Source organism: Macaca thibetana, chromosome 9 (genome assembly GCF_024542745.1).
Source record: "Macaca thibetana thibetana isolate TM-01 chromosome 9, ASM2454274v1, whole genome shotgun sequence".
In the NCBI taxonomy this organism is placed as follows: Eukaryota; Metazoa; Chordata; class Mammalia; order Primates; family Cercopithecidae; genus Macaca; species Macaca thibetana.
In genome coordinates this window covers 66,545,857-66,571,935 of record NC_065586.1, presented here as the reverse complement: position 1 = coordinate 66,571,935, position 26,079 = coordinate 66,545,857, and the positions used below count along the sequence as shown (strand labels likewise).

The 26,079-nt window shown below is 34.0% G+C and overlaps 2 protein-coding genes across 9 annotated transcripts in view; one reads left to right on the top strand and one right to left on the bottom strand.

Annotated features, from left to right (window-relative positions):
• Positions 1-25,614, top strand: part of LRRTM3 (leucine rich repeat transmembrane neuronal 3) — a 169,495-nt gene extending 143,881 nt beyond the window's left edge. The window contains exon 3 of the mRNA XM_050805656.1: positions 21,639-25,614. Coding sequence (XP_050661613.1) covers positions 21,639-21,848 — 210 coding nt within the window. The 3' untranslated portion in view covers positions 21,849-25,614. The remainder of the gene's footprint in view (positions 1-21,638) is intronic.
• CTNNA3 (catenin alpha 3) overlaps positions 1-26,079 on the bottom strand; it is a 1,858,220-nt gene that overhangs the window by 1,149,016 nt on the left and 683,125 nt on the right. The gene's annotated exons all lie outside the window — the stretch shown is intronic.

Genomic DNA, 26,079 nt, shown 5'->3' with positions numbered 1-26,079 from the left:
ACTTAAGACAAGATTCTCCAACATCATGAGACTACATACTTGCAGGTCTGCCAATGTTTAATATTTTCTCAGAGTAAGATATAGACAAAGTTCTCCAGTCTAGGAAATCAGATGGACCCAACCTACCACTAGGAGGAAAAGGAAGCTATGACATTCTGAAGTTTGGCACCTTGTAAGTGCCCACTACTATTAATTGCATTGAATATGAAATGAACTGTGGGTTGACTAAAAGCATGCTTCTTGAGTTAGGAGGCCTCGGCAAATGAGGCTAAAAATTAACTCACACATTCAAAGCCATCTATTTTTAAAATGCACGATAAGCAACACAGGAAGCTTTTATAACTAGCCAGCAAAATCTGAGCTTTCAATCAAGAATTTCTTTCAACGAAGGTGTGGAGCATGGAATGAATCCAGAAGCACAGATGGTATTTTACATCTGCACATGCAATTTCCTTTTTCTGCATTTTTAGATAAACCTCTCTCTGTCTTTTTTTAAGAATGATAGAATTTACCAGTAAAATGCAGAACTACTTAATTGCCTCTAGAAATGTTCACACCTCCATTTCACATTTTTAGCAGCAATTTAACTGCCTTTAAGTATATGTAGAAAGATGGGAGGGTGGACCTTTTAAGCTCCCCTGTATTACAAACTGAATAATTTCAGAAGATTCAATTCCTCCAGAGAGCTACAACTTTTCCAGCACTTAAAATAACTGCACTCCACAATCCTTATCTCTAACTATTTCCTAGGATTAATGCTAACTTTTCATAGAATCTTAAGGCTAAAGTGAACTTCAGAGATCATGTTACTACAATCCTCTCCTCAAAATATGAGTAATGATGATCCAGTAGGGCTGGCAGCTTGCTCAAGGTCACTTTGCTGGATAGCGCAGGGGAAAGGAGCAAAGTCCACCTGCATCATAATCCACAATTACAGAGACAAATGTAGGAAGATCTCCAATAATCTATTTCCAGGACTCCATCAGAATGCCAAGGCCTTCTTTTTGTAAAGTAAGTCAGATTCATTTGAGGACACAGAGAAGCCTGACTTTTAAAATCTAAAAGTGTTTCTTTAAAAATGGAATACAAATAACAGGTTTCATTGTTGTATTACATTCAAACCAAAGATAAATTAGGCATGAAAATAATATTGGATAGAATGAAATCCCAGGTAACCAAACACAGTACAGGGAACTGAATTTGTAATTTAGGTAAGAGAGAAAATAAAAATACTGCAACATAAACTAAGAGAAACTTTCAAAAGGAATGTTCAATTTACCTTTAGAAAAAATGCTCTACTGAAATAAAATCAGTTGACATATCCTCTGTTTGTCATACTAATTCCTCTGACCCAAACCTCTCTCTTGAGCTCCAGAATTGAACAAAATACCTCCACGACATGTCCATTAGACTATGTCAGAATCTCCTCATCTTTATCATGTCTAACACCAAACTCACCACCAAAGCAACTTGCATTGTCTCTTGTTTCAGGGAATGCCCCCAACATGAAGATACTTGTGCATCCAGAAATCTAAACATTTCTCCTAATCCCTTCAGCAAATCCTGACCCTCTACCTCAATCACTCCTGAAATCTGCTAAATTTCCTCCATCTCTGTGGCCACTGCCTGCATCCACACTGCCGTCTTGTTTCTCTCATGGATCTTCCAGTAGCCTTTTAACAGCTTTGCACATGTTCGCTCTGGCCCTTAGTTGTCCCTCCTCTCCAGAATGAACTTTTGTCAGTGCAAATCAGTTCATATCACTCTCCTGCTTAAAATCCTTCATTGGCTTCCACTGGCTTTATGATAAAGTCTAAATCCTTCAAAATCCCTAAAAATTTATAAAATGGCCTACAAGGAACTAGTGGCCCTGATGGCTTTTTGAGTCCCACCTGACCCAGTCCCTTTGCCCCACTCCCCCATCCTGCCCTATCCCTGTAGTCTCCAGTCCAACCATTCTGGACTCTCTGTCCCCTGCCTGCCTCTCATCCTCCCACAGCGTTACCTTGGCTTGAAGCACGCTTTCTCCCACTTTCTACTCTATTCATTCATCTCAACTCTTGTGAAACTTTCTTTGGAAAATCTTCTATGATGCAAGTCCCTGAAAGACTAGTTCCCTATATTTTTCCTCTGTAACCAACATGAAAATTTATAATCATGTATTTGTATAACTATTGTCTAATGTCTATCCCCTTTGATAATATCTGTTTCTATTTATTCACTCATCTCACTAAGACAGTAACTGGCATATTATACATACTCAATGATCATTTATTAAATGGATGAATTAATTAATAAAGAAAAGAGAGAAAATTACTAAGAAGAGATAAAATTAATAAAGAAAACATGGAAATCTTTTTATCTAGATTTCTAGATTAATAGAGGAGGAAGGAAGGGGGAGAGAGAGAGAAAAATCTCACCAAGAACTTAGAAAGTTCCATTTTATGTATAACTATCTGTTACTTTGGATAATTCTGAGCTAGTAGGATACATACTAGACCACAGACCAGGGTCATACTTGGACCAAGTCAATCCCAGTTATCCAAACTTCAGTCAGCTTAACAGCTCTCCCTCACGAGTAATAACCTCTAACAAAGGTATTCTGAAAGTTTCCAATTAAAAGAACACCACTTTTAGGTTCTTTGCTTGATCTCAGTAAACATCCTCAAATGGGAATGAAGAGTGACCTTCCCCCAGTTCAAGTTTTGGAAAGACATACGTGTACTTCCAAGATTCTACCACTATAGTGCCTACTAACTGGCCAAGGTATAGCGTCAAAAGCCCGAAAGCACAATTCTCCGAAGTTTGTGTTTGTGAATATTTGTTCTGCAAGGAGGTGAGAAAGAAGATGATCAGAAAGAAAAGTATTTGAGAGAGAGACCAACAAAATGTTACTCCCCTTAAATTATTTAGGAAAACAAAGTCATGGCAATTATTATGATTTGTAAATTTTTTCTGATACCTTTTTTTTTTTTTTTTTTTTTTTTTGAGATGGAGTCTTGCTCTGTCACCCAGGCTGGGGTGCAGCGGTACGATCTCAGCTCACTGCAGCCTCCGCCTCCTGGGTTCAAGTGATTTTCCTGCCTCAGCCTCCCAAGTAGCTGGGACTGCTGGCACCCACCACCACGCCCAGCTAATTCTTTGCATTTTTAGTAGAGATGGGGTTTCACCATTTTAGCCAGGATGGTCTCGATCTCTTGACCTTGTGATCTGCCCACCTCGGCCTCCCAAAGTGCTGGGATTATATGTGTGAGCCACCGCGCCCGGCCCTCTGATGTCTTCTTAACATCACAATTCTCAAAATTCAGAGCAAGGCTAGCAGGACACATGTAATTTTGACAATGCAAAAGCAGAGGGAGACAGAAGATGCCAATGCAATGCAGTAGACCACCTCATTTGATTATGGGACTTAGAACTCTGGCATAATTTGGCTACCATTAAGAGTTTTCTGAAATTTTGATGCAATTTCTAAGACACTCTTAATCCACTTCAACCAGAATGTACACTATGAATTTCAAGCCACCAATAATTCATAATATCTGGGAGGACCAGGAATAATCCATATTTATAAGTTTCAGAGACCAGATTTGCATTCCCCTTTTGGTTTCTCTGATGTTCTGCTGGACGTATTTTTTGTGTGGGGATGTATACAAGGTTAACTTATGAGCACATGCTGTACACAAGAAACTCTGTGTTACAGAATAAGGGGAAGAGTCCTAGGAATTTAGGAAACCATCATAAATACACATTTCAAGGCCGTGTAAGTCATGGCTTGGCTTGCTGCCAATTCTCTGCCACAGTTGGAGAAGGAGCACAGGGATAGGGCAGTGCCTAGATGGAAGATCTAAGAGATGAGCAATCTAGGTAAAACATTTATATCTAGGTTTGGAAAACTCCAGTGAAGCCAATAAATTCACAAATATCTCCCGAGGATCAGAGGAAACAACAGAAAAGGCAAACTGCTATAATTAAGCATCCGTGTTATAATTAGGAAGATAAAACATAACAACAAGATAGTCACGGCCCAGCGCAGTGGCTCATGCCTGTAATCCCAGCATCATGGGAGGCCGAGGTGGGCGGATCACAAGGCAGGAGTTCAAGACCAGCCTGGCCAGTATAGTGAAACCCTATCTCTACTAAAAATACAAAAATTAGCCAGGCGTGGTGGCGGGCGCCTGTAGTCCCAGCTACTCGGGAGGCTGAAGCAGGAGAATCACTTGAACCCAGAAGGAAGAGGTTGCAGTGAGCTGAGATCGTACTACGGCACTCCAGCCTGGGTGGCACAGCGAGACTCTATCTCAAAAAAAAAAAAAAAAAAAAAAAAAAAGATAGTCACTAACACACAGCAGCATGTAAGAAGTGTCAAGAGAGGACTAAAATAAAAAATTGCTGTAGTTCAGAGGAGGGTGGTTGTATAAGGTTTTGGTTTTGTTCCGTTTTCTCTAAAGCCTTCTTCCTACAGTACACAGAATTTAACCTGCCTCTTGCTGAGATCCAGAGAGGCAGAGTGGGCATGGCAAGAAGAACCAGAAGGGGTGACAGCCCCAAATGCTTGTATTTCTTTTAAAAAGTTCCCTTTTCTCAAGAAAGAAAATTATTCCTTTTACATGAACTTGTGGATTGTTTTGCAGGTTAGGGCCATTTTCTGCTGGATTAGGTTTTGAAATGGTATTTTTCCATTTATTTTACAGCATCTTATGGGGGTGGAAAGAGAAGCATCAGCAGGTTAATTTCTACCTTTCACAGATAATCTGCTGTTTACAATGTAAAACAAAACTACCGAAGTATGGAACAAAATTATGGAAGTCAGGGACACATTTAAGTAAACTGATGTTAATGAAAGAACTGAACTCTGCATATAATTCCTGCTTAGAGTGTTAAGTCCCAGCATCACAATACATCCACTGACATGAGATTTTTTTTTCTCCGCAGAGAGAAAATTTATGTTTTATTATTTATCATTCCTATGCTTAAGTTTGCTTATTGGTATTTATTCAATAGGCATCATCTTTGTCATATTATAGATGTGCATAGAAAAAGTGGAGTAACTCACCTAAAGCTAAACAATAAATCAGCAACCTATATCAGAATCCTCAGTCCCTTATATTTACCCTAGTTGGATATTTGGCACTTAAACTATGATGCTTTCCACTAATGAGCCAACAATTTTTAATAACGTCTAAATGTTTCTCTCTTCTTCCTTCAGTTCTGACAGACAGAGCTTATAAATTTTTGAGTACTTCAATTTGACTGCATCTCAAATATAGATTAATGTGGCAACAGTAATAATTATTGGAGAAATGACTGTTGGCAGGACATTTAAAATGCTTAATTCTCTAAGCTCATTTCAGCTATATATTGAACAGTGATATGAGAGTGACAAGCAGTGAAATATGTAGAAAAAGAAGAGAGGACATGAGGAGTGTTTCAATCAATCAGTAGTAATATAACAATCTCTTTCACTTATTGAGAACTTACTATTTCAGGAAACACAAATATATTTTCTCTAGTACTAACAACAAAACTGTAAGATGCAGATTATTATATCCATTTAACAGCGCCAATATTGTGGCTCAGAGAGGTTAATTAACTTGTCCAAGGTCACCAATCTAATAAATGATGTAAATTGACCTATTCTTTCCATCCCCATTGCTAGCATCTGACTTCAGGCTCTCATCTTTCATCTACCATTCTCCTATGCCTGTATTCTCATATGTATACCTGTCACTGTGCTCCATATGCATTCTTTGCTCCTGACATTTTGAGTAGTTCTAGTCTCCTGGACCAGCTATGCTGTCTCATGCCTCTGTGCTTCTGCCTAGAACAGTCTTCCTACTTTTCTCTGAATGAATTCCTTGTCTTCCTTCAAGGCTAAGCTCAAGAATCTCCCCTCTGAGGTCTTTCCTGATCCTAGCCCAGCAGAGGTGATCATGCCCTCCTCTGGGGCCAGTATATAACCCTGTTCATTCACTAGTTTACTCACTAGTTATGTTTATATGCATGGATCCCTATTAAAGACTTAGAGCTCCTTGAAAACAGTATTCATGCTTTATCTTTGAATTACCAACACATAACAGTTCCTGAAACTTAGCTAATGTTCACAAAATAGGAGTACCTAGGCTATCTTTGTTAGAAGTTTAAGCTGGACCCAAAGTTGATTGCAGATTGCAGTCAGCATTCTCAAGAACCAAACAATTTTCTTTCAATGCTATAGAGAGTATTTTTTAAAATTAAAAAACAGAGAATTTTTATATTACATTTTAGTTAAAAATTGGATCTGCTACTCCTTCATTTGCTGTTCATTTCCCCTGTTACATTTATTAATTATCAAATATATTAGTTGGTTTTAACCACTGCTTGCTCCCTTGTAGTCCATCTGCGCTTTCATCTCAATAATGCATTGAAGTTATAAGTGCTAGATTTATTGCCTTGGTGATTTTCATGGCACAAATCCTGATTTCACTAGCACTGAGCAGAAGGAAGAGCTAATGGACAAGGCAGAAAATGCTTAATCAATATCACTCCTGGCATAAGTTTAAACCCCTAAACCCCCACGCAGATTTTGAAAAGGGCTATACTTAAGGCTATAGTCTCCAGAAATGCATTTACTACAGTAAGAAGTTGAGAATCACTTTCTTTCCTACCAAATTCTCAATTACTTCACAAGCCTCTTAGGAAAGCACTAAGATCTTTGAATAGATCTTTTCTCCTGGACTGCAGGAGAAAAAAGGAAACCCTGCAGGAATTAGATAGGAATATGTTATTTCCAAGAAGGGCCCTTTCTCCCAAATATACATCCTTTTTTCTAAAGATAAAATAAAGTACTTCTACATCAGCATAGAGAAGAGGATTTCTGAATATGAGTGTTAAAAGAGATCCTAAGGATTAGATACCAGTCATGAACCTGGTTGGAGGCATGCTCTAAACTGGGTAGTCCAGGGGATGGACCACAATATTATGACTCAAGCAATTAACCAGATTTTGTTGACTAGAAGCACGACATCAATGAAATTAAGTGCTCATGAGGCATTAACTGGATTGCTGAACCAGACAGGCATTTCTGCTATAGTCATGAGTTCTACCAGAAGCCACCTGTGTGTTCTCACAATAAAGCAGGTGTTCACCTAAGGGTCAGGAGGGGCAAGTGTGATCAGGGGACCACTAAGCATCCTGCTATAAAGACCTTCATTACTCAGCCTTTTAAACTTTGAATCCCTTTAAATATCCACAGGTCTACCTAATTTGAGAGAAAAAAAAAAAACTTCCTTTCTTCAAAACCACATTGCTAATGTCCTCAAGTAAAAAGAAAGTGTCTAAAGTGCAGGCTTAGCACCATAACACAAATATAAGCCAAATAGCTGCCTTTTTTTTCATTGAGTACAATATGAAGACCAAACAATCAATATAACGACTAGGAAACAGTTCCAGTAAGTTATTCAATGTTCTTTCTTGGGGCTACCATCTAGGAAATTTGTCTCAGTGCAAAAAAAGTATAGTCCTATTTTCCTGGCCACCCCACTAAAGCAGAATAACCTGACCCACTGTGTTATGTTTCATTGTCTACCTCAACACATTTCAACAATGTCCTAATTTTAACTACATTTGAGTAATTTGTGAATTGTTTTTATTTTTTAGAATTTGTGTGTTCTTAATTTGTATATTTTAATTTTCCTTGAGACGAAGCTAAGAATTATTCAGGTACTAGACAATGATAGCAGCTGCACAATAAGAACCTGTGCATTTATTAAGCAACCACGTGGCTTTCCCTCTACTCTATCAATGATACATATATGTCTCAGTTTCACATCCCTTAATAAATAATTAAGAAATCACTAAAATAAACAGCAAAGGCATTCAAAATGCATTGGTTCTCCCCATAGACATCGGGACGGTTCTCATTACATACTTTTTAAGAGTTTGATTTACTTACAAAAGCGACAAATATTTTATTAAAATGTAAGTAATCAAAGCAAAATTAAAAGCCATATGAAGAGAATAAAAATAAAGGGAAGAAAAATCTAATCAGTTCTCTATTAGGAAGGGAGAGAGACACAGTCAATTCAGCTGGAAATATAATGGTTTCCAAGGTCAATGCCAGTTCAAGGAAGAGGTGCCTTGCTTTGACAACACTTTTCAGGGAGAAGGTAGGATCAGGAGCTCCAGTGTTTCCTTCTAAACAAGCACAAAATATGATATATTAAAACACCTATATTTATAACTAATCTCAAATTCACTTACCACTTTTAACTTGGTATTCATATATTTAGAATGATAATGGAAGCTCAGAGAATTAACAATCTACCCTCATATGTATTGTTCCTTGAGTTATCCTCAAATGGTTGACAAAAATCTACACCTGGAGTGAGAATTCCACAAACACAGAGAAGGAAAAATAATAGGAAGAAAATACCAAAGATGCTCCTACTGGGAAATAGTCGCTAACCATTACCAAGTTAAAAATTTTTATATTATCGAATTGACTATCACAACACCATGAATACATTTTAAAGCTAAATCTGAAGTGGAGAACCAAATATTAAAATATATATTAATTTAAATATTGTTTATAATTCTACTCTAAATTTCATTCACAGGAGAACATCCTTAGTCATGAGAAAAAATCATTTTCACCCTTTAAACTAGAAAATTTCCTGATCCTACATTAGATCCTTAACCATATATTTTTACAAGATTCATGATCAGTCCTTCCTTTCCAATATTACTACTGGGATAACAGATACTTTCATAACTTTTATAATAGATACTTAAATAACAGAGTAAATAGAATGAGAAATAATAAATTGTTGCTATTATTCATAAAAGCATAAGATTAAGCTTTTTCATAGAGAAGCCTGCATCACATAAAAAAATCTGCCTAAACTATGTTTATAAATGAAGGTTCATCCTTTCCTTCATCGCTGATTTTATATCATTCAGGTTATACATTAGCAGCATAAATGATAGGATCTAGTAATAAGAAAACCAGTTTAAATAATTACATAAAACTCCTTCATATTATGTTATACTTGTGCCTTGTAGGTTACATATATCAAGACATGTCAAAGGAGTTAAAACATATTCTCTAAGTAGGGTATCCTAATGATACTGAAGATTTTAACCTTGAGCTTCAGATTTACTGTCCAAATATGGTCTGTATTATTTTTAATTTTTAATTGCACTTGATACCTACTTTGAACTGTGAGTTAAAACCAAATGATTACATGGTTAGTGAGACAAGATACACTATCAAGAATAACACCTCACATTTTTTGTGTAGTTTATTTTTTAACTTGTTTTGATCAAAGCCATAGTTGAAAGAAAATTATCTGCATATATATGTGGTTGATCCCATAATACTAATCAAAAATATGACCAGTTTTCTTGTTTATTATTGTAAGAAACAAAAGAAATACTGCATCCTATGCAATAAGGTAAAACAAAATGAACACTAATTTGTAAATGCTAGATGTAACTGTGAAAAAAATGAGAGGGACTAAAATTAAATAACATAGGTAAGACACTGAGAAGAGCTACTCACCACATCACCCTCTAACATCACCTTCAATCAGTCCAACGTTAGTCACCCTCATATAATCTATATGTGCAAATAAAATTTAGAAGTTGATCTTTATTAAAATATCAACAAGAAGTATTTTATTGCATAATAATAAGAGCTATATTGTCAGACTTACTTTTTAAAGTTTATGTTTGTGTCATATAAACATTTGAAATAATGAATTAGTTTACCTTTATGTATTAGCTCATCCCTTATTATGATATTTTCATTACAAATGTAAATACATAAACTTTGTTATAATCAGTTCAGTTCCCTGCTGGTCTTTCCATTCTCAAGAATTTTCAAACATTTACTAATATGCAAGCCTGCACAAGCCCTGAGAAGTCTTTATTCTCTATTGAATTTACAATCTAGAGAGATAGATGATGTTAGTATCAATGAAATAACAGCAATATATAAATAAGACCAAACTGGCCAGCTTAAATATGGCTTATCTATATAAAGCCTCACAGTAACAGCAGAAGATCTTTCCCTGCATTCCCATCATGTCCCACACATAATTCCACCCTAGGAACATGGTGTTTAAAATGGCTTGCTTGTAAAATCAGGGAATTAGTTTCATTCACCCAAGATCTCTAGGATATTCAATAATGATGGATGGATATGATACGGATAAGTGAATGAGTGGATAGATGGATGGATAAATGGATGAATGGGTGGAAGAAATAGCATACATTTTTTCATACTTATGTGGATACAAATATAAACTTTGAAGAAATTCATAGCAAGACCTCATCCCTATAAAATGAAATTCAGCTGAAGGATTTTCTTTAAAAAATGTTACTTGAACTAAAACAGGTGCAAGATTTTTATGCAACCTGGCAGAGGCATACAGAATATCACTTCATTTAGTTGGGAGATAATCTCAACCAAAGTCTCAATTAATTTAGTAATGAAGTTGAAGAGAAATTCAATGCTTATCAGTAAGTAATCACATCATTTGAAAGTCAGTTTGGATGTCAGCTGCTTGGGTTCGGCAAATCCTGAAATGCTCCTCTGCAATATCCAAGTCCGCCAAAGCAGGACAAACTATTTTTAGATTAGGCATGTCAAAAGCATAGTCTATTGTGAAGACTACATTAATACAGTAAGGAAGAAAATGCCAGTTGGAAAGCAAGTGGACTATTAGAAGTCATGAAACACACACACAAACATAAATGCCAATGTTCAGGGAAATCACATATAGAGCCTCCCTATGAGGCCAAAATACCCTATCAGCCATAGATAAGAACAGTTCTTTCCACCAGTTGCTTCTAAAACAATTCCAAACACTAGTATCTGTTATATGTTTGTTTGCTTTATAATTTTTAATATAATGTAATTTTCATTCTGCCATACTTATATAAACCTAGACCAAAAACATTAACTGATGTAGTGTTATTATAAGACCCTCCAGTGGACTATTGTGACTACAGTTTCCAAGAGGATAAAAAAAGGAAAAGAAGAATGAGATGTTTTCAAACTGATAAGCAACTGCACCTCATTGCACAGCACTAGGAAGAAACAGATTTGGAAACACAGCACCAAGATCAGTGAGGGCCATAGTCTCAATTTAGGTCTCATCACTTTACCTGGCTATAGTACCAATTTAGCAGGCACTGGGCTGTGCAGAAAGATTTACATGTAAATGAACACACTTTGGGGCATTTTGCTTTGCCTCAGTAAAAGAGAAACATCACTTTTAATTGGCACTACAAAAATAAAACAGAGGCTAACAAAGAAGGGTCCAGGGCAGAGTCCATTACTGGAAAAGCTAATTTGGCAGGTGCATCACACTCCTAGAGAACATGATCAGTGCTTCTAGGAAGCACTAAAGAGTTTGGAAAACACAGATATTGTGGAAGTTATTAGACGATAAAGTGCAGACATAACATTTTGCAATTTATAGGGGGAAAATCACCAAATTAAGGGATGATTGTCTTATTTTTAATATTCTTTTTAGAAGTTTTATATATTTAGATATAAAATTCATACCTTCTATAACAAATATATTAAAATAATTGTAAGATAAAATAAAGTTTTAAATAAAAATTATAAAGGATTTTTAAATAATTAAAATCAAATAAAAAATAAAGTGGATCTCAAACATCATAACGCAGTTCTATGTGCCTCATCATTAGTGTGGATTTCTGCTCACTCATTTTAGCCCTCTGTCTCTAAGCTAATGTCATAATGGCCTAGATCCCAACATAATTCTATTTTAATAGATTATCTCAGTCATATAGTTCCTATAAAGCCCAGCAACTGGGGGATGGAGTTTTGTGATTTCTTCTCAGACTATATTAACTAACCCTTACTCTTTTATTTCATTCATTTAAGTATTCATTCATTCATTCAATAAATACACATACAGTGCTTAATAAGTTTAAGGAATCATGTGAGACAATGTAAGGCATGGAGAAATATGATTAGTCATAGATTCTTGTGCTCAAAAAGGTGATGGTCTAATATGAGATAAAATATCTGTGCAAATAAAGACATAATCTAAGAACAGACATACAACAATATCATGTGGAAATACCATGATAATTTAAAGAGAAAGAAAGCAAGAACAAGAGTGAGAGAGTAAGTGAGTGAGTGAATGAGTGAAAAATTGAGAGACACCAAATGGGAAGATAAGAAATGATTTTCCTACATGGAATCCTCTCTCTTCCACTTGCGAGGCATGTATTGGAATGACGTATGTTCCATCCAGAACCCTGAAGGACAAGAACTTGGCATATGGCCCAGAGAAGGCATTCAGCAAACCTTCATTGAAGAAATGAGTGAAAAAATTAATGAATGAATATTTCTCTTTGGTTTTGTAGACACTAGCATTTGAATTTATAAAAAACAATGCATATAGCCAATCCATATTTATTTTTTTCTTACAAAACTGAAACAAAATGCTTTATAAAACACAAAATACATTCAAAAGTAGCCACATCATAAAGATAATAGGTGCCTGCATTATGTAACACTCTACCTGTTACTTAGATGGACTAGGGCATTACTGAAAGACAAATTTGCAAGACACCCATAAAGCTACCAAAATTCAGAATGGTTTTTTTTTTTCCTTACTCCAAATGCATTTTGATGCAAGGAGAACTGTGACCTTTCAAATAGAACTCTTATTTTTTTTTAAGTTTATATTTTAACTCTGCAGGATTTCACTATAATGAAGTTTTTGCACAAATACCACTAAAAAATTATTCTTCTCCTGCAAACAATATTTTTGTCTCTTATTATTCTCATTACAGACACTTGAAAATTTGCAAATTTATATTGAGTTTCTGCCTTATTATCCTATACTATCAGCCCTCCATATCCATAGGTTCTACATCCATAAACTCAAGTAACTGCAAATTGAAAATAAAGAAAAACAAACAATAAAAAATAACAATACAATTAAAAATAATACAAATAGAACAATACAGTATAATGACTACTTAGATAGCATATACATTGTATTAGGTATTATGAGTAATCTACAGGTGATTTTAAATATATGGGAGGATGTGTGTAGGTTACATGTAAGTACTACACACCATTTTATATAAGGAACTTATATAAACCTAAAGGACCCCCCATAGGTTTTGCTATCAGGGGTCCTAGAGCCAGTCCCCCATGGATACTGAGGGAGGACTGTACTTGTGACATCAGAATAGTAATTGTTACTTTAGTTGGCAATTTAGCTCTTAAGAAAATATAAAAATTAAGTACCAGGGCCTGGATTACATTTAAGAATTGTAAAGATATTTTCAAATGTTATGTTTTTAAATTTAAAGATAGACAACATAAATTCAGGCTCTTAATTATGTGCTTCTTGAAAGTGCTTTCTTAAAAAATAATTTACTAGTAGAATCAAGATAATTAAAATTAATGATCCAACAGCCTGTTGTACTCACACCAATTAACCATTGGAATGCTAAACAGTTCCAGGAGATAGATTGCTCTTTGAACAAATAAATCAGTTTCAAAGTAAAGTATATTATCTCTGTGGGAGAGTCCATAAAGTAAATATTAAATCACTTCTCAGCAATATGGACTCTTGCCAATAAATCTCAAAAACAACATTATTTTCAAAGAAAAAAGATGGCTACCTCATTTGGCACACACAAAGGATGAATGATATAGTTAGTCAAATCAGCCAATCAGAGTGTGTATGTATATATATATGTGTGTGTGTGTGTGTATATATATATATTTTTTTATATATAGTGTGTGTGTATGTGTGTGTGTGTAGACAGAAACACATACACTGTATCTTGTCTCCTAGGCCCCCATCCATTGCCTTCCTTTACTCTCTTGCGCTATTTGTCTATCTCTTTCACAAGCCTATAATTTTGCCGGAGAGCAGAAATTGTGTCTTCATCATGTTTGTTCTCCATTTCCCAGTTCTTTACTTCTGCAGCACCTGTCTAGAAGTGTTTTACATAAAAAAAACAAGACAAGTATAGTCTCATATGAAACAAAATAATCAAACTACAGATTAATTCACGTTTCTTTTGGAACATTTTGCTAAAAGAAAAGCTAACATATTTTAATTGGAAAATATCTACCAATTTCTAAGTCAACACAGGGATCCAACTTTAAAAACCCCAAAGGTCTCTCCCTGAACATTTTTACACATATATGTATCCAGGAGTATACTTAAGGTTCCTGTCCCAGTCTTGAGTGTTTTCAAGATTGGACTCTTTTCTCTATGCCTTGTATTGGTCAGTATGAGTGTTGTAAGAAGCAGAGAACTCTGATTTTGAGCTGTCACTACCTTACCCACATCTTAAATCCATCATAAACTACGTTTCTTTCCTGAAGACCCAATGTGCAAAGGAGCATCATAAAACTACAGTATAAACCTAGGAAATCTTAATGTTCACACTAATGGAAATAAGACCCAAATGTTGAGAATTAGTGTTACAGAGAATCAGATGCTTATATTGTGTTCACCTCTGTAGGTTCTAAGGCCAGTAAGAATTAGATAGAGTGATAGACAGGCAACAAAATGTAGTGGTTAAGAAGGCAGGCAACTACTCAGACAACTCACTAGATAAGTGATTTTATACAAATTATTTAAACTATCTAAGTCTTCCTTTTCTCAACTGTTAGTAGTCTTAGAAGGCTTACAATAGGCAACCTCTGTCCAGCATGTACTATAGTACCTGTGCTACATAGTAAATGCTTAATGAATGATAGTGAAAATAATGAAGAGGATATTAGAAATGTGTCCAGGTCATGCATCAACGGACAGATGCAACAAAAGCCCACAGCTTCTTCAGGTGTCTAGGCAGAGTCACAGCTGCAGAAATCCTAAAGAAACTAAAGTAAAACCTGAGGTAACATCTGGGCCGTCCCTGACACTTTACCAGGGACCCAAGATGCAGTGTGATAATTGCTTACACTATTTCTCTCATATAGCACTTATATTTTATCAACTGCCTCAACACTTAGAAACCAAAATAGTGATTAGCAACAAAATTGTCAAGCTGGGAGTCAAGCCAGTAAAAAAGGTATTTTCAATCAAGAGTTTCTTAATATTATTCAAATAATACCAAAGGGACAGCTTTCTATTTTGACTGTAAGTAAAACTACCAGCCTGTGCATAAAGGTCAAGCTTGATAGGACAAAATAAACGTTGCTAGCCTATCTCCAAACACACATCAAATTGCGTATACCCTAGCAAAACCCAAAGCTAGTTATGAAAATCAGCTTATGTAAATGAAACAGAAAGTAGAGGCATCAAAATGAACAAGAATAAAGTCATACACAAGTGTGCTTTTTAGAAATTAAAACATTTCTTTAAGTAAATTGAGAATTTAGAGACAGTGTGATATACACACAAACATACATGTATAAATATATGCATGTATATATTTAAAGAATAGAAGTAAATATTTAAGGATGTTAATTTCCCAAAAAGGAAAACAAAAGAAGAAAGTATTTACTATTTTCTACATATTGCTTAAATTTAAATAAAAAATATAGCTAATTTCCTCCAGAATAAATTTGTAAATATCCAGTTTTATTGGCAATTCTACTGATTAGGGAGACAGTAATAGTCAATAAGGTGAAAACGATAATGATACTTCAAGCCGAGATAGTGGAAACAGAGATGAGAGAAGTGTGAGCCTGTCATTGATGTCAAGAAAGTAACTGGCAAATCGTGGGACATTTGGAACAAGAGACAGGGAGTCAAAGTAGATGGGTAATACGTAGATTAAGTTGACTTAATCTAGTGAGTGTTCCCTAGAAAAAAGTAGGGACCAAGGGAAGAAGAACCCGTTTGTATTCAGAGATAATGAGCTCAGTTTGAAACAAATTTAAAGACAAATTGGAGAAATATTAACGAGAAAAAGACTGAAATGCCTATTTCTTATTATATACATTAGTAGGTAGAAATAAACTCAGCTGAAAACCCCTTTAGTAGATGAAAAACAAAAGTAAGATAATAGGTCTCTGAATTCCAAGATAAAATGGAGAAAAACATCTTGATAGTGATAAGAGCTACATCTAAAAAATGGAATTCCTTCATTAAGAAGTTTGTTTCTTTCACTATATGCAGATGATCAAAAATGATATTTACAAAAACCCTAAAGTATCATCTTTTCAACAACCTAGAGAGGTAGAAAACTTGCTAGATAACATTCAGCCTTATAAAAATTGGAAGATTTCCTCTATGATATAAGAGGAAAGCATGAGCATTATCTCAAGACAATCTGTAGAAATATTTATACGTACTAAAATCTCTATTCAGAAATAACACCTACCAAGCAAACCAGAGAGAGAATTCTAGAGAGGGAAAAAAAAAAGCCTTTTTGTTAATCCTTCACAAAAGTAGACTGTCATTTTCTGTTCTTCAGAGTATTTTTTACTTAAAATAATCTTTTCAAACAGAAGAGATTCTTGAGTGACCTCAACCAACTAATTATGAGAAATTCATATGAATGTTCATATATATACACAGATACTTGTACAAATATACCTAGATATTACTGATATAGTTAATATGTGGTAAAAATTATTTTTACTTAATCACAAATTAGAAACTTTAAAAAGCTATTCTTACCCTTTATAATCACAAACTCAAATATTACATATGAATGGGGAAAAGACCATTAGTAATTAGTTATTTTTAATCATCTAACTTTATACTTTTTATGAGAAAGGTACATAGCATTGATGTTGATATGAGACAGTGATATGAGACTGGACACACATCACTGGGAAATTGCTGCTAGGGCAAATATCATTGATGTCAAGACACTACTAGTTTAGCACAATCGAAATTTTTCCTAAGGGAATTTCCTAAATAATGGATTAGCTACTACTGCTTATTATTACAATGTGATTTTCTTAGCTCAGAGTATACATGATAATGCTTTCTAGACAGTAAGATTTTATATCCCTGAATCTCCACAATTCATAGCCTTAAGAATAATTACCTTTCTTGGAAAACAGTGATTTAGAGGATTAAAAGAAACCAGAAGTAATGATAAATAGGAGTTTAGCAGGTTAAAATACACTGAAAGAAACTTAATTCTCAGAAAGATATAACAAGAAGATTTTATGGACACGTTAAATAGAGCCTTCTAACAAACGATCTGGGGAAGCCAATGCCTTATTAGATTTAAATCTCCTATTGCCCTTCCGTGAGCCTATTCCAACTAGCTAGTTCAGACACCTAGGGTAACTGTTTATTTCATGAAATAATGTATTTGGATACATTGCTCAGGTAGGCTGACTGAGTCATTTATTGTCAAAATGGGATGATAAGCATAAATGGGGACTGTACTGTTGAACACCCTAATTGCAGGAGGGAGCATGTTAATAAAAATGGGGTAAAAATGGAGAAAGAAATAGAGGGAGAGACAGAGAGAGAGAGAGACAGAGAGAGAGAGAGAAGGTTAATGTGAAAAACAGAAAAGAAAAAAGGACCCAAGGTCACTTGATGGTTATGTGAAGAGAATGGAATTTACTGTGAGTTAGTGACAGGAAGGGATCTACATGTTTGAGTCAAACAGATTTGTTTTTTTAATGCCAGCTGGTAGCCTCTCCATTAGTACCCAGCCACCAGTCATTTTTTGGTGCAAGGACATACCCTCCCAACAAAACTGAAACTCCCCCCACAAAAGATTGCTGAATTCACAGTTGTTGCCCAAACCTCTGCATCAAGTATTTACCCTGGTGTGAAAAATACCATGATTTTAATTTCTTATAATTGTAGATTTAGTTTACTTGAAACATAAATAGGTTTCATCCTCGTCACAGTCCTTTTTCAAATTATGGTACTATCACAAATTGTGATTTGCCATATTCTCAAACAACTGACTATAATTTGAAAGGGACAAATAATCTCTTCATGGAAGAACCAAAGAATACTCTTAAGGCAATACCGTGATGTCAGGCAGCATGTAGTGCACTGCTACTCGAGGAGAAAATGTGTTGCACACTTAGCATCTGACTTCCTACTTGAATTAACATGTAAAAATCTAATACCCTACACTGAGAAAGTAATCAACATATGATGTTGATATAGAGAAGAAAAGATATTACAAACAACATATGTAATATTTTTCATGAGGAAGACTTGCTTTGACAAAGAAGTAATTTTCTTATTATTAATAATTAGAAGCAAAAATATCCCTCCCATACAAATTTAGATAATAAAGACTATTTATTTTTATTACATTTAGGAATCATTATATTTTGTGTAATCAACGTGAGAAAAACAAACTATATATTGCTTAAAAATTACACACAATTTCTGTGCTACATGGATATTCTAACGAAATAAGTATTTCCAGATAGCATAGCCTTTTAGCGTCATCTCATTGAACAGTGAACTAGGTCTTTTAAATTTAAGTAAAATTTATTTTCATACTACATATTTTAAAATACATGATAGCAATTGTATTTAATGTAAATATCTAGTGAATTATATAGTAACTGCTGGGAACAGTATATAATTAAAAAGAAAATTACTGACCATATTCTATACCTAAATCACTTGGTCCTTCCACTGATATTTAGGTTCTTCATATTGTCAAGCATGGTGCCTCATATATCATACAGCTTTAATAATTTTTACCCATCTGATTAGCCGCAAAAGAACAAATATTCCTTGTACCACATCTGTATAAAATACTTAGAAATTAAAAATTGAGAAAGAAATGACTTAAATTTAACCAAATATTTTATATATTTAAAAATTATCTTACTTGTCATTCCAATAAAATTGTCAGTGCAAAATATTCATAATTCAATAGACTTACTTGAACACAATTTGAAAAATTTATGAGTAAATGTACACACATGTGCATACATATACCATATCATGTATATATCCATAGGTATGTATACTATATTTACATGAATCTTATATAGATGTCATGAGTACGTAAAAGTGGTCCAAAACCGATGTGTCACCAAAATCTGCATTTTCCATATCTGATTTAAATGATTTTGAAACCATAATTGGCTATAAGTTTATACATGTGTATATACATACATGTTTATATATTATATATATATCTCCGTATGTGTGTACCCCTATATATACACATGGGTATATATCCAATGCTAACTCTCTTAGATTTTCAAAATCATTTAGGTCAACCTGGGAAAAATCTACTGTGATGCTGTATTCAGATATGGCTAGCTGTTACATTCTACTTACTGATACATCTTACTACGTTATTTTATTGTTAATAAGATAGAATCAACTTTAAAATGCACTGTCAATTACAAGGAAATGATATATGTTAAACATTCACATTGCTTATAAGTTCCATCCTAATTTCAGAAATATTAAAATGTGAAAAAATATGTATTTATATTGAAACAGTATAATCATAGTATAAGGTATTTCAAAATAAGACATATCCAACAGTAAGAAACTCACTAAAGAAAATAATATATGGGATTTTTAAAACAGATAATGGGAGCTAACTATTTAATTGATAATGGTTCAAATTAGGACTTGCACTCTGTATACCAGTAGCCTCTATATGTTAAATCAAGCAGGAAATTGTGTGTGCACACACAAACACACACACACAGAATAAATGTATCATGGTTTATTATTTTTCATAAATCATGACCATAGAAATTACAAATTATTCCCAGTAGAGTTAATTCCAGGTAAGCCAGAAATGATTCTGCATATATGAGGCGTAAGTTTCCGTGACAAATAAGAACAAGTATATAAAATCCTATAGATATATGACCCATAACACATTGCAGAGCAGTGATTTCCCAGAGGAAAATGTAAAACTCATGTACCCAGTAACAGTTCTATTTTTGTTCTCTTTGATAACTCAAATCTATTCATGCTGCACATTTACTTTTACATAAAAATATATTTTAGTTGTCTGGGCTATTTCATCTGTGACAACAAGATTCTTATTTATTTTAAATGGAAGTATCCTATTTTACTCTTAAGCATTTTCTTTAGGATTTTTCAGTCGGCTTGACCATTTTTAAAAGTGTATGATATCTTTCATTCACGCATCAGATAACTTCATGTTTTAAATCTTTAAAATCCACATAAAAAGGAAGAGTTACTCAGGAATTTCATTTAATGAACTGGATTATATTTCTCTCTCTAAGAACTAAGCTCCATATATTTGACATGCTGAAATATTCATATTATAAGCAAATAATCTTAAAAGAAGTGATTAGTTTTATTTTTTATTTTTGATTACTTCTATTAAAGAGATAAAAGGTAATATTTGCTCCAGGAATTTTCACTGAAGCAGAAATAAATGTAAGTAGAACTGTAGGGATGGAAACAGAAGTGGCAAAGATGGTTCTAATGCATGGAGAGGAGGGGGAAAAATGTAAAGATGCAGTTAATAAAAAAAATAATACCTAGGCCTTCTATTTTTCTTAGCTTTGGGCTCTAATCTCAGCTGAGATCAGAAAGGAATTTAGTCTGATGTGCTCAAACAAATATACATTCTATCTGTTCACCAAACAAGAATGGCAGAAGTTTTTATCCTCCAGAGAATTAAACAGCATGAATTAGTAATTAGGATATTAAACCAAGATCAAGACTGAAGGTTCCTGAAATCTGGCTACTTTTTAGGACAAGGTTTTATCTTACTGAAAAAGAAATGGGAAATATCTCTAGACTTTGACATCTGATTACATTTCAGGCTCTCCTTTGTCTGTAACATGTATGTTTCGCTTCTTCTCACCCTAGTCATGCTTGCTTTTTCCCTCACCTTTAGAACTTGCTTTCTTTAATTGGCAAGGGAGTCCCTTCCTCATAGATACAGGTGGTTCCTTCAAACTAGCATCATCCTTTGATGCTTTTTAGACCCTCATAGGAACCATAGATTTTTCCTGGGAATTCTCTAAACTCATCTAAATTTTAGATACATGGACCAAACTACAGACATTAATATTTTAAGGAATTTTATGGTAAAATAAATATTAAGAAGTTATGGGTAAGAATAGCCAGAATGACTTGTCTAGATAATTCTCTTCTGCAAAGGTTATTGAAACGTAGTGTGTGGATTAATAGTCCAGCATCATAAAGGAACTTGTAAGAAATGCGGATTCCAGGACCTATCCCAGACCTACTGGATGAGAATCTTGGGTGGCAGGGGGTTGACTAATTAAAGAAGTGGGTAGTGATTTTCATGAATGCTAATGTTTGAGAATCACTCTTGTTCTATTGTATCCTAACCAAATAATAGGATAATTAACACTAATAATAACAATAATAATAGTGTTTCTCAGTTCTAAAAACACAATGTTTTCCAGTTAGGGAAAGCAATTTTCTGGCTGTTCCAATAAATCTTTTATCATTTTCAGAACCGTGTAGGCTACTATTTATCTGAATCTTCTAGTAAAGAATTAAGCAGTTTCATCCCAGGATTTAAAACTGTCGCACTGATCTCACTATATGAGAATGGGGGGCATTAGCGGGATAATGTGGGGACACCTGGGCCACAGGGCCACAGATATAACCATGGAGGTTAGTCAGGTCAGCACTTCAGTCTCTAAATCTTTCCCCTAAAGTTGTCTATCTTTTCTCTGTCATGTAACTGACTTTTCTCATGTCATTTTTCCCCAGATACCTTTATCAATGAATGTGTCAACCTTTCTGGCATACGACCAGCCCACAATAAGTTACTGTGGGGTGCATCATGAACTTCTCTCCCATAAGTCCTTTGAAACGAATGCACAGGAAGATACGATGGAAACACACCTAGAGACTGAGCTGGACCTGAGCACAATCACAACAGCTGGCCGAATCAGTGACCATAAACAGCAGCTAGCTTAACTGAGATCACTGGTAGCCCAGGGTTGCTACCAAACTTTGTAACCTCAAGGACAAAATGAGGAAGATGTGTTCATTGTGGACTCTAAAAACAAAGCAAAACACAAAATCCCCTGTTCAAATTAACAAAAAATCCAAGATTGATTCATGAAATAAAGAAGACATGAATTGTTTTAAGTCTACACTTTGTAATTAGCTAAGTTGTGCAGTATTTTTTGACTTAAACAGAGTATGACCCTGAAAAATAAAAGAATCTTTTTTTCAAAACTCATCCTACCTACCTGTAAAAACTGTACAAAGCTAATGTATTTTTCATATTGTAAAGTTTCAATTGTAGAAACAACTGGTATGTACAGTACCATAATTTAATTACATTTTACTTTAAAAACTTTACACATTTCAGTTTCTAAAATTTTAAATTAACAAAAATTATTTCTTGTGTTATTCAGAGTTACTCAGTTTTGTAGGGACTGTTTTGTTACTGCTTTTGTGCCCAGAAACCTTGACTCTAAAATTCTGTGCTGTGCGAAACATGCACGATTTTTATTATGCTTACTGCGTAGAATTTTATCTACTTGTTCCAGAAATAATACATTAACCAAAAAGGATTTAATTGTTCAGACTTGTAAGAGGTTCTTCAATTACATAGACAGGTTTTTCTTAAAAATGAAAAAAAAAAAATCAAAGATTTTTTTAACAGTTCTCAGACTTAACTGTTGCCTTGAATTACAGCCTAGTTTCTAAGCAGTGAAATGTAATGATAAAGAGGGATATTTTAACATATTTCCGAATGAATGATTCATTATTTCATTCTTTTGAGTAACCATTGTTAAGGGTTGGGGGGAAGCATGGACAAAACATCACTGGAAACAAAGGCTGTAACCACAGCAACAGACTTTGTGATACAGTTAAAAGGTGCAGCTACCAGTGACAAAAACTTTTGTTACATCTCATTATTTTCAGGCCAAGGTGGGAGTATAGTGCATAATAATTGTACAGTAGCAATTTTTCTCCTAATTAACCCATAGCCATTTGCCTAAAAGTAACCATCAGTCAGTGCAAAATGTGCCTGGTTCTTAAGACAACTTTTTATTTAGAACCATGAGACCAGTATTTTGGAAACATTTCAAAGGAAACATATGAATTTTTTTTTGCATTGTGCACTACATCATTTCTCTCCTGAGGAAGAATTTTAAACATGTACAGCTCGTTCAATATTGATATGAGCCATGGTGCAGAACTTTATCACTCGAGTAGACTGTAAACATCCTTAGTATGTTCTAAATTGTTTATATTGCTATCCATAATGGGAGTCACCTCCAAATTATCAAAGAAATAACTCAGAGTAATTTGACACCAGCCCAGATCACATATTGATTACACGATTGTATTATAAAGTTAACTCAAATCAAATTAAGAAAACCTGAGTTTTGAGAAGCTGAAATAATCAACTTGTTTGTGCTGTTTGCTTGACATAGGTTATTGTTTGAAAATATTGTTACGTTATCAACAGTAATCATGCATTCTTGTGTTTTTTTTTAAATGGAAAACTGCAAGTTTCAATTACTGTTGCACTAGAAGTGCTTTTATGTTGTCATTTTATATTCATGCCATCAAAAGTAGATTGGCATAGCAATCTAACAGGGGTCAATGAAAACAATGAAGAAAAGAATAACTGAAAACAACATCAAACTTTTAAATTTTTATCTCTTCCAAAGAAATTATATCTACAAAATCTAGTTTTATGCAGGTTTGTCACAGCAAATTTAAAAGCAGCTTCAAGAAGAATGAACTCAAAAACTGTGGAGCAAATTTTTGTGGAAAATATATAAAGTCAGAAAGAAAAAAAGATGTAAATGTTGGAAGAAGCAAATTCTATTACTAATTCAAATGAAACTAAATGTCAAACACAGTACCTGTGTCAACTATTTAGCATCCCAGATTTTGTAACATATTTTGCATAAATTATTTGCTATTCAAAAATTTTTGTCATTTTAAATCTAATTTTAATCTTTATGTTTTCCATTTTCTAATTTCCTTGCAATGTATTATTCTTAGAGTGTTCTTAATTTTCTACATTGAAATTTGGCTTTACGTCGTTAGCAAATTTATAAAGGGTTATAAAGCTATGATTTGTGAGTCTAAAATCAAATGCAAAATTTTATTTATTATGTAAACCAAAATGTCATTTGCAAGCTTTCTCATTAGAAGTTGTCCTTGCAAAGATAGAAAAGGAAGAATTAATTTGTGTAAACAAGCACAAATTAACATATTTGTTAATAAATAGGTTTATCTACTAATAAACCTATTTCTAGAAACATTCAAATTGATAATGATTTTTAGAAATGTAAAGTTTCCAAGGAGTCTTACAAGTGTATGCCCTTGATTTCCTGAAGGAAACCACTTTCTTTCTTAAATATTTTACGTTCATCTAAAGTGAAACACTATAAATAGAAGCAATCCTTGGAACCACAGCTCTGTGCAACCAAGGCCCTAAGCTACACCAAACAAGCCAGGAATTTTGAGACTTCTCATCTTTAAATTCAACCAAAAGGGTATTTAACAAGACAAAAATGCTGGATTATTATTATTATTTTTGCTTAATTTTTATTCTGCCATGTCCAGGTTAAGGGTGAGGGTGGTGACAATCTGATAGAAAGATTGTGTCTGGAATCTTTATCACATATTTCCAATTTATTTCAGTTTTTGTCTAAAACTTGCATTTCTAATCTACCTTTTCCAGCATTCAATAATCTTCCATTTCCTCCTTCTACCCCCCATTCCTATGTCTCCCTTCCTGTCTATTCCTCACCGATTTAAACAACTGAAATGTTTACTTATGCTTGGAGTTGAAAAATGGAGAGGTTGACTCAGCATGGTTACAATAACAACCAGCAGCTGCAGCAAACCATAAAGTTATGCAGTGTTTTGAAGTTTACACATCACATTTTACATAAATTATCTCATTTTGTCTTCATAACAACCCTATGAAGACACATTAATCTCAAAGAAGTTGAGCCCTCACCCCAAAACACAGGGCTAATAATTGGTGCAGTTGAATTATTCTCAAAATTTACAGGCTGTTAGTCTTTCCACTATACTAAAAGCTTTCTTTCTCTGATCAGAGCCAGAGAACTTCCAGAGATAATGGATAGAATGAAAGAAAAAAAAATACATATATATATATGTATTTTTTGACATGTTGTTTAGTAATCCCTACTTTAATTCCATTCTCCATCTGTAAAATATTAGCTAACTGAATTATTTCTGTGTTCTACTATGGGCTCTCACATTAAAACTCTGTTCAAAAAGTTTAACAAGTCACATATTTCTTAACATACAAGTTCGTTTGTAAATGTACAGAACAGATGCTCCCAAGATGTGGATGCATGTAGGCCCCAAAGTACAGACATAAAATCAAGGAAGCACAAGGAAAGAAACCCCAAGGAAAAACCTAAAGACCTTCTAAATTGAGACTGCATAAGTATAAAAGAGATCCATAGTACAGGGTTGAACACATGCTCAATACTTTGTCAACTGAACACATGTTCAATTCGGAGCTAATTGGGAAGACATATAAAATTCTTTTTCTTTTTTGCTTTTGGCAAGATTTCTTCTTAAACCATGAATTTTTTTTTAACTTGTAATAATAGAGAACAACTGTCTCTATTCTCCTTATAAGAAAAATAAAATATAATTTATCCAAATTGATGTATAGAACCTAAAACATATGCTAACTTGCAAATAATATATTTTACTGATCAACTCATTTTTGTCAAGTCTCTATTTCTAGTCCCTCCTGAATGTTTTAGAAAACCATGAAACTATACAGATTTTTAATACAAATTACATTTTTACAAGGAAAGAAAACATTTCCAAATTTAACACTCAAGACTAATCACATAATCCTAATTTGAACTCAGATCTCTCTGACTCCATAGACTGCTTAGAAATAGTAAAATCTTTTTGCAAAAATATTTTCTAAAATAAAACTATTGTATATGAGAGTAAAAATATATTTGTTTTTGATTGTTCCTCACTGGAAGACAGATATCATCTCTCAAACTAAACATTCAAAATAAGAAACTGAATGCATGAAAACCAATACCTGATGTGAATTGTTGTTATTAAGCTGTATGAAAGAAATGCAGATGTTCTGGGTATGTCAGAGCACACAAAAGAAGAGGTTATGGGACTGGCAAGTATTTGGTCTCAGGAGAAAAGGTGAAAATTT